The 10,068-nt window shown below is 40.9% G+C and overlaps 1 protein-coding gene across 1 annotated transcript; it reads left to right on the top strand.

Moving 5' to 3' along the window:
• Window positions 1–162: 162 nt before the first annotated feature.
• Window positions 163–9,928, top strand: slc18b1 (solute carrier family 18 member B1). The gene is made up of 13 exons (XM_088310153.1): window positions 163–378; window positions 1,386–1,510; window positions 3,885–3,980; window positions 4,108–4,181; window positions 4,876–5,023; window positions 6,136–6,292; window positions 6,920–7,158; window positions 7,224–7,315; window positions 8,576–8,671; window positions 8,750–8,824; window positions 9,151–9,244; window positions 9,326–9,375; window positions 9,649–9,928. The coding sequence occupies exons 1-13, from the start codon at window positions 336–338 to the stop codon at window positions 9,701–9,703; spliced, it is 1,344 nt and encodes a 447-aa protein (XP_088166279.1). The 5' UTR covers window positions 163–335; the 3' UTR covers window positions 9,704–9,928.
• The last annotated feature ends 140 nt before the right edge of the window (window positions 9,929–10,068 follow it).

Below are 10,068 nucleotides of genomic sequence, written 5' to 3'. Positions count from 1 at the left end.
ATTATTTTTTTGGGTCATTAAATTATTAATAAAAGAAGAAAAATAAAATACAATTTACGACTGTCAGCCCAAAAGATGTGAATTGTAACCACCGTGTAAATGACACGTTTAATCTCAAATCGCAACAACGCTTTTAATTTGAAGACTCTCCCGGAAGCAGCCGCTGTGTCTGTTCCGTCTTAACTCCGGAAGTAGAAGTAAAACACGCGAAGGTGAATTTGGGCGTGTGAAATTACGTGCGTGTTCGGTAATGTCGGACCAAGTTCCTTTTGTTTCGCTTCTTTGAATATCGCATCAGTCCCGACACCAACCCACTGGAAATCGCTCACTAAAGAATGAAAATGCAGCCCGAAGATGACGCGGACATTCAACTACCAGGTTGGCTACTTTTTCTGAAGAAAATTTAATAAGTGGCAACACGCACACGATTTGAGTTTGAAGATCCAATCCGGTTTTCCTGTTCGGCATTTTCATGTTCAGTACAAAAACATCAGTGTCAATGATTGTCCACAGTTTGGAATTCTGACAAAAGATTCAAGTTGTTGTATTGCAAGAACTAAAAAGTCTATTTTCAAGGGGATAATAATAATAAAAGAACGTTATTATATTAGAGGAATAACGCAGTATAACAATTCCAAATTTGCATATTCGCCAATTTTTGTTTCAAACCTATGGTCTGGTATTCACTGAAAAAAAAAACCAAACAGCAAAAAAAACTCACCTACTCACTGTTTTTGTGGTCAGGCCCAAGAAATTTCAGGTCATTCCAAGCCATATCACGGATCACATTTTACAAGTTTGAATGTATCACAGATTTTTAAATTGTACATCACACAACGATAAAGGCCAAGATTAAAGTCACAATATTACAAGAATAAAGTCGTTGAGAAATAAGTTGGGTATTTTTGTGAACATTTGGAACATTACAAGAATAACAAGTCATATTTACAAGTTGTATATTTTATGATGACATGATATGCTAGTCCTGCACAAACGATCAAATTCTCATAGCTTTGCTCTGCAGCATAACTAATCAAGCACTTTCTCAGCCAGTAGTCAGCCAACCACCAGGGGGAAAACGGATGCTTGAGGCGTCTAAATAACAAATAAGTGCACCCTAATGAGTCATGGCGAGAGAAGAAAGTCGAACAAAAATCGGAGTTGCGGAGTTATACCTCGGAAGGGATCAGCATCCTTTGTTTTGACATGGATGGAATTCACGGCGAGTGGCATTAAACAAAATACTGACATATTTATTGGGTTAGCACTTGGTCCATTTGAAATACTGAAATATGATTTTCCTGATTGTTTATTCAAGGAACATAATTGTGCAGCCCTAATACAGTATACAAGCATAACTTTGAAAATATTCTTTGAAAAAAAAGAGGAATCGAGGGAGCCTCCGGCAAGGATGACAAAGCAGCAGACCCTCACCTTGATATCAATGGCGTCTGTCAACTTCAGCTCCATGATCTGCTACTCCATACTGGGACCCTTTTTCCCAATTGAGGTAAATTTTGCACATTGTTAGCTAAGGCCTCTTAGAAATGAGGCCGGTGACTTGAGCTAGGCCGTGGTGTCGCTGCGAGCGGTCCTCCTGGCTTGGCATCTTCTAATCTTGATCGGCGGCCTTAACCGAAATCAACTATAATGCGTACCCTGGGTGTCGTAGATAAGCGGATGCCGAGCCAGGAGGAAGCGTCACAGCGAGACAGTGGCCTCGCTCGAGGCACCGATCTAACTATTAAGAGGCCTAATCTAACAACAGAAAGGATCTCTTGATTCCCCAAACCCCAACCCCATAGAGAGCTAATTCCTACAAGACAGCTTTGCTTGACTTGATATCCAAGTGTACCAAAAATTCTACTAAAATTCTGATTATTTTTGGTGATAATAGAAGTGTGTTCTGAGGAAGCAAACCGTTGTGTTTTCAAATGAATTATCTTTGGGGGGGGGGGCAGTGTGAGCCCCGAGAGAAGAGCAACGAGGTACACGAAAGAAACATTATTTAGGATTTTTATATTCATAAAATTGGGAACATTTGACACCCTTCGGCTTTTCCATATCATGATTGAGAGCCGTTTTGAACCCCGTCATATTTGAAAAAAAAAAAAAGACAAATACTGTATTAAAATGAAGTTATTGTATTGACATTTTCAGATTTATATATAATTAATTAACCAATTATTTAATCACAAATATATGCATTTATGAAATTATTGCAAATGTTGTTGTTATTTATTATGTCCAACAAAGCAATTATCTAAAGCAGGGGTGTCAAACTCATTTTTGTGGACGTGGCCATAACGTGGTTCTGGTTTCCCTCAGTGGTCCTTCATGACTGTAAACTCACAAATGTATGATCACCTTACGTTATCACATACACACAACAAATTATTTGCAAATCAAAAGCTAGTCGGTAATTGTTTGTTCAACAATTTTTCAATTTGTTTTCAATGGGGAGGATTGTCAACAAATAAATGGCAAACTCTCATATCTGTTGAATATGTTAAAAGTGAAGAAAATGCGCTCGAAACAAGAAGTTGACGCACATAATTTGCCCTTCGCGGGCCGCATAAAATGAGGTCGTGGGCCAGATATGGCCCCCCGGGCCTTGAGTTTGACACCCGTGATCAAAAGGAATAAAACACCCAGCGTCCGCTTCTTTCTGCGCTCGGTGGTGCCAAGCAAGCGAGGGCTAAGCTAATCAGCTGGAGAAAATTCCACAAAATAAAGCCCGAGAGCCGTGATTGGCCGCCGTGGCAAGACCATGCGCAGGACGTGCGTCACTCACACACTATAAATGTGGATTAGATACCAAAGATGACCTTGCAATCAAGTAATGGTGTACTCGTGCTCGGCGGGGCAATTTATAAACATGTGAGACGCATCATAAAACCTCCTCCTGTGAATCGCTCTTTTATTCTCCTGGCTGGACAGCAAAGCGTGGCGGGTCACTTGGGGCTACCGTGAAATGGATACGTCTGTGTGTCAGTCATGTCAGTCGAGGGCCTGTAATAAGATTATTGATTAACAGAGTTCTGTCAGCGCCCTGCGTTTGTATTCAAATGAAAAAAAAAAAAAGATACTCTAAAATGAAAGCAAAAAGAATTATGTTGTGCAATGAAAATAACTTTGCCCCTGCTAGCTTAATGCTAACACATAATGGAAAACGCCACAGACTGGCTAACAATTAGCATCATGTAGTCGCGGCCCAAGAGTCTGGATCCGGATTTAGAAATTTGGTAGAATACGGTATCGGGTTGAATGATTTCAGAAAATAATCAAATTGCGATTCATTTGATGTATTCCGCCCCCCCCAGCACTGCAATTGTGAATTAACATGCAATTATTTTTTTCAAGCCCACTTATCATGTGCTTTTTTTTTTTTAACGTGTTAAGAGCTATAAATAAATCTGTATTATAGATTATGCGTTAGTTTTATGTTAAAATAATGGCAAATAAATCACTTAATACGATTTATCTGCTTGGATGCAGCTAAAAATTCGATTAAAATTTTATTAAACAAGTGTGGTGCAAAAATCATTAAATCAGATTACAACAGTCATGCAAATAAACATTTCATGAAACAATGTGGTCTGCACCTATCTAGGCACAATAAAATAAATGAATAACTAAAATATGTATTCCAAATGAAGCCACCTACTGACATTGAGCAGTTTTTTTCTTTGCGTTCTGAAATTTGCATTTTGCTACGTTGCGATGTGGATTTTAATCGGATGAATTATCCCAACTTTAATTTGCTGTGTAGCTTTGCTAAATTCAAATTCATAAAACGACGATTGGAGAATGCGCTCACACTATACATAATTTTTAGATTGAAATTAAATTCTGCTGTGGAATGAATGTTTGTTTGTGTCCAGGCAGAAAAGAAAGGCGCATCTCAGACGCTTGTCGGCGTCATATTCGGCTGCTACGCTGTGAGCAATTTAATTGGCTCGTTGATCCTGGGTCGATATGTAAGCACAACATGTTTTTTTTTTTTCTCCCCCTCGCATGCATGTAACGTGTAGGATTGGATGCACATTCAGGACATGTGTACTGAATGCATCTTCATGTTTTGTTTTTTTTTTCTCTCTCCATCAGATCGTTCAAATCGGCGCAAAAATGATGCTCATCATGGGATTGTTTGTGTCGTCAGGCTGCACCATTCTCTTCGGGTGACAATCGTCAGGATTTCATATTGATTTAAAACGGGGATTCTCAAAATTGTGGGTGCCGGGGAGGGGGTCAAAAAAAAAAGACAAAAAATTTTGTCGGCATAAAAAGTCGTAATCTTACAAAAATTAAGTATTTCTTTTCAAGGATTTAAAAATCTGAATCATGAGAAATAAAACTCCCCCAAAAAATCATCGTAATCTTATGAGAATTAAGTTGTGAGTTAAAAAAAAAAAAAAAAAAATTCAGAATGAACTCATTTACTACCATTGACGGCTAAAGACGTCAAAGATCCATTTTTTTTTTACTTGGCTTGTAGTGAATGAGTTAAGCTGTATTTAAAAAAAATTTTGGGATACACAGTCGTATTATTACGAGACTTGTATTTTTCCAAGACAGTCGTGCTACAATGGTTTGAGAACCCTTTGCTTTTGTTTTAATATCGTTAGCCGGGTTGCATAATTGCTAAAATCTTTTTTTTTTAATTGGTTACCAAATCAATAAAATAAATAATGTGCTTGCTAAAAAGCATTGCTAAAGATATGTCACTGTATATTTTTGTTTGAACGATATCACTCAATTGAGTCCAAATAGTTTTGTCGTCACCCAGATTGCTGCGCGCAGACCTTTGGTGGACCCCAGAGCTCAGGTTGAGAACCACTGTCCTAAAGAACTGGTATTGATTTGTCTCGGCAGGCTGCTGGACCGAGCTCCCGCCGGTCCCGTTTTCATCGCCTTGTGCATCATCGTGCGGTCGGTGGACGCGGTTGGCTTCGCCGCCGCCATGACCTCGTCTTTTGCCCTCTCGGCTAAAGTATTCCCAAACAATGTGGCGACTGTTTTGGTGAGTGTGGACGAGCCTTTGTCTTCGTCCGGCATGTTGTTGACACCGCGCGATCACGAGCGCTAACGTTTCAGAGCTGCCGTCGCATTCCCCGTCGGCTGCAGCCTCGGGAAACACTTGCGAGTGGAAGCATGTCAGCATTGCTGCGTGAGGCGCTCACCGCTCGGGTCTGATCAATAGGGAATCTGTTACGCCGCGAAGTTGGAGCTTAGGAGCGTTAAAACGGCACACGATCAGAAAAATTTGTACGACTGGCTTCAAATGCAGCAGCAGTCCAGTTAGGCGGCAAACTCGTTGGGTCTGTTCAGTCGCAGCAAGTACGTAACAAAGTCCAGCGTCAGCTCGTCAGGTGTAATTAATTTGGGAATAGATGATGTGAAAGCAGCGGCGACACAACAATGTTAGACATTAGAGCGTTGAAAAAGGTTTTGGTTATCACCAAAATTCACCAGGCTCTAATTTTGCCAAGAATGATGTTGTTTACTGTCAACAAATGGCATGTTCATAAAATAAACAATTATGTATACACTTCATTTTAAAATACAATTTTTCAAAATAAATTTACAAAATAATTTTTCGTTATTGGTTATATTGTTGTAAATTATTAGATATTAGTACAGTACTTCTCAAATAGTGGGAGGGGGCGATGCTGTGTGTGCCCCGGGGGAAAAAGCCTTTCTTCCACCGAACTACAACAAAGTGTAATTGCGCCTCCACTCCAGTAGTTGGCAGTGGCGCTCTCCTTTCCCACTGCGCGCAGCGAGTATTGTTTCTATGCTGTAGGTTTGTTTTGCAACGGAAATGATATTTAAAGTTGTGGCGGAGAGTGGGTGCTGGTCGGAGGGGGAGGCGCAAATTATTTTCTTATTTGTACATTTTTATTTAGTATTAAATGTTGAATTTATTGTAAATTACGGAATCATACAATAACACAATAATCATGACAACAACATTTTACTTAAATGGTTGATCTTATCCTGCCAAAACAAAAAACTACTTTACATTAGCGTTTAACAAACTCCTCTGTCTAATTTATTCCTGACACACTTTTGAACTCTTTGGTCTTCCTGCCGTTAGAGCGCGAATGTCGGATGTCGCTCTTTTCCTTGCAGGGAAGTTTGGAAGTGTTTACGGGCCTGGGCCTCATCTTGGGACCGCCGGTGGGAGGCTGGTTCTACCAGTCCTTTGGCTACGAGGTTCCCTTCATGGTGCTCGGCTGCTTCCTGTTGATTATGGTGCCGCTCAACATCTACATCCTTCCCTCCGTCGGTATAACACTTCAGCTGATCCCATTTACATTGGTCTCGAGTTTAGCCGGCAAACTAGTCGGGTCTGATCAATACGGATGCAGGGGCGGCGAGGCGACAAGGTTAGATTTAAGAAAGTTGAAAATGCACCCGATTGTCAAAATGCTTAAGGCGTCAATTGATCCAGCAGCCTGTTTAGCCAGCAAAATAATTGGGTCTGATCAATCGGGAATCTATGATGGGAGCGAAGCGACAACAATGCACAAAGTCACACCTGCGATTGTTGAAAATCCATATGATTGGCGAAACCCGAAAAAGCTTTCATTGCATCCCATTTAGCCAGCAAACACGTCGGGTCTGATTAGTAAGGAATCCATGGTGAAAAGCAAGGATTGACGCCACGGTGTGAGAAATCCACACGCTCATTAACGTTAGAAGGCTTCAATTGAAACAGCAGCCTATCTAGCCAGCAAACGAGTCAGGTCTGATCAGCTGGCAAGCCGTGGTAGGAAAGCATGGATGATGAAACAAATGTGAGCAATGCACATGATCGATTCAAATTCATTTCTTCTGACCGCAACCTGCTTAGCCAGCAAACTTGTTGGGTCTGATCCATAGGGACTCATAACTGCTTGCCACTTCTTCTCAGACGCCGCTTCCTCGAAAAGCTCCTTCTTGAGACTTCTCAAAAACCTGAAAATCGTCCTGCTCTGCTACGTCATCTTCACCCTGAGCTCGGGTCTGGGCTTCCTGGACGCCACGTTGTCCCTGTACGCCGTGGAACAGTTCCAATTGTCCACCGGCTACGTGGGCCTGATCATGCTGGGTCTGTCCTTCCCGTACTCGCTGGGCTCCCCACTGATGGGCTTCTTCACAGATAAATACCCCGTGAGTATTAAAAGCCGTCTTTTCTCATGAGTCTTCTTTCTAAGCATCCATCACTCCCTTTTTAGGCGTCCAGGAGCTGGTTCATGGTGATCGGAGGCGCGGCCACGGCGGCCGGCTTTCTGTTGCTGGGGCCCGTCCCTTTCCTGAACATACCGAGGTATTTTACAACTAAATGAAACTAAAAACTAATTCCAAAATTCAAACGCAGAAAGTGTAGCCAGAATCAAAGTTATGCGCGCCGTTTAATGTTCTCCAGTTAGGAGGCGAGCAGCGGCAATTTGAGCCTACTGGAGACGTTTAATGGAGGGCTGGCTGACTCCAAAATAAAGTGCATCACCGTAATCGTACTCCGAAGATGCACCGCGGTTGTCTTCAACATCCCACGAGCAAGCGTGTGTAATTCCCGCAACCAAGTCATGAAAATGCTCGTTTTCCTAGCGGGGATGAAAAAGAATTTGATAAATTTGACTTTTGATGTCAAAATTGAACTTGTCTTTGAAAATTTTTGTTTAAAAAAAAAATAGCACAATGAATCTTAGCGAATGGTGTCAAAATAGGGAAACGTCACAAAAGAGGTTAAAGGAGTTTAAGAGCCGCTGCTAAACAAGATTAGGCAAAAATCCACATGACCGCTTTCGGTTCTTAAATTATGAAAACAAATTATTGTTAGACAAAAAAAAAAATACAATACGTGTCATGTTTTCTTTATTAGTCAATTGTTTGCACCAACTGTACAAATATTACGATAGTCGTCCCGATCCGATCATTTGTTATTTGTTGACTTGATTTGAATCACTGCTGACTTCCAGCCACATAAAACATTATCATGTTGGGATGTTATTTTCAGACACATTTTGACAAAATTAAGACCGTTTGGATGAGCCTTTTTTTTTTTTTTTTCATTGCAATGTGTTGTTGAGGTATTGGATCACAAAAAAAAATTTGATTAAGTCACCTCAACTGATAAATGGCTTTTGATTGAGAACATTTAGAGCTCGTCTTGGATATGATATTAAAAGAAGAAAAAAAAGGCTTTACTAGCACTGATGACGACAACTGTGATTGGACCTCCTCGAAAAGCTGCATCTGATTAGCATACCAAACAAAAACCTCCACAAATGAGGCCAAAAAAGATTATGCAAAAAAAGCTGTTTTGGGTCGGAGGTTATGAAAACAAGTTAGCGTTAAACAAAAATAACGGCACTTTTTTTTTTTTCTTTAGAAACTTTAAAGTTTTCTTTTAGTCTTTTATTTGTACTCACTGTGCAAACTTTACAATAGTCTCATTTGATTATTTATTGGCATGCAACATTTTAACCTTCTGGTTTTCAAACTTTGATTTCCTCTTCAATGCAGCTTTCTGTATTACTCACCCAAGCGTAAATGTGTGAACTGAACAATCAATCTACATTCCCAGGCAACTCTGGCTGCTGGTTGTTATGTTGGGCGTAATCGGCTTTTCCCTGGCCATGACCGCCATCCCCATATTCCCAGAGGTCATCAAGTGCGCCTAGTGAGTGCCTGGGGGGTCATTTTCAGAGCTCAAGAGGGATTGTCGTTTTATCGCCTGGTTCCTTCTTCTCTCGTGCAGCGACAACGGTTTCGAGGAGGGACTGAGCACTCTCGGAATGGTGTCGGGGTTGTTCGGTGCCGTTTGGTCGACAGGGTGAGTCGGGAAATCAGTCATGCGAGGTGCGGCGGAATCTGTCGTGGGGACGCAGCAACTACACAAAGTTTGATGTCCGACTTTAAAAATGATTGCAAACTTCATAAAGTTTCAATTTTATACAGCAGCCTGTTTAGCCAGGAAATTAGTTGGACAAAAAAGTGATGTCAGACTACAACACAAATTCTGACTTTAGTTCAAATCCACAACATTTGCTCGGCTTTAATGTACATAAATGCCTGTTTAGCAAGCTCACTAGTCGGGTCTGATCGAAAATGTCCTGGTGTAAAAAAAATTTTTTTTTTTTAAAAATGCCCCGTTTCCAGGATGTTTTATGGGCCTACCATGGGCGGCATCATCACACAGCAGCTCAACTTCGAGTGGGCAGCCGCCATCCAAGGAGGTCTGGCCTTCCTGGGAGTAAGTTTGATCCGCGTAACCTTTAATTTGTTTACATTTTTTTTTTTTTAAACAAATAAATGTGCTGTCACGTGTCTTCAGGCTTTCCTGTTGGCGCTCTATTACGCCTCGCATCCGGCAAGGTTGCAAAGGTAAACAACACGCGTCAACATTACGAAGACTTGTCCAGAAGCCGCTCCTCCGTCTCAGACCATCCTTCCAGCCTTCGTTCCATCTTTCCTTCCTCCCTCCCTTATTTCGTCCCGGTTTCCTCCCTCCTTTTATACCATGTTTCCTTCCTTCCACCTTTCATTTCTTCGTTTTTTCCCTTTTGCGCCCTTCCAGAAATCATTTTTGAAATAGGACATACTGTCAATTGCGTTTAACCCACATCAATTAAAACTCTGTTTTTTTTTTTTTTTTAGGCTTCCCGACAAAAGGCAACAAATGGATGAAAGAGTTCCACTCTTGGACGAATAAAATCCTTAACAGTATTTCACAAGATGTATTCCCAACATGTGTGAAATGGGGTTACCACCTGTTTGTTAGCAGATGAATGTCACATCACACTACATTTTCAATTCTTCTGTACTTGTCGGGACACATTTGTTATGACCAATTTCAAGGCTATGCATCCCGGGAAGTTTTTTTTTCCCCTTCCTCTGAATAAATGAATATTGTACATATGTAAATGCCAAACAGTCAGCCGGCTCCGTTGTACTTTAATGTACAGCGCATCAAAAAAGTATTGGTTATCGGATGCACTGTAAAAGATAACAAAGGCAACTCAAATGATGGTAAAAAGTTTAATATTGTATAAAAAAAAACTCTAATATAACACATTT

The sequence above is a fragment of the Idiotropiscis lumnitzeri genome, chromosome 1, assembly GCF_059441095.1.
Source record: "Idiotropiscis lumnitzeri isolate Australia: NSW breed Sydney's pygmy pipehorse chromosome 1, RoL_Ilum_1.0, whole genome shotgun sequence".
NCBI classification, from domain to species: domain Eukaryota; kingdom Metazoa; phylum Chordata; class Actinopteri; order Syngnathiformes; family Syngnathidae; genus Idiotropiscis; species Idiotropiscis lumnitzeri.
The sequence above is the reverse complement of the archived record's forward strand: the minus strand, read 5'-3'. Positions and strand labels throughout refer to the sequence as shown.

Excerpts from the sequence above, each read along its gene's own strand:
- slc18b1 (XM_088310153.1), top strand. The coding sequence starts at position 336 with ATGAAAATGCAGCCCGAAGATGACGCGGACATTCAACTACCAG. Across the intron at positions 7,316-8,575 it reads CCTTTCCTGAACATACCGAG|GCAACTCTGGCTGCTGGTTG; the intron begins GTATTTTACAAC and ends CTACATTCCCAG. Across the intron at positions 9,376-9,648 it reads CATCCGGCAAGGTTGCAAAG|GCTTCCCGACAAAAGGCAAC; the intron begins GTAAACAACACG and ends TTTTTTTTTTAG.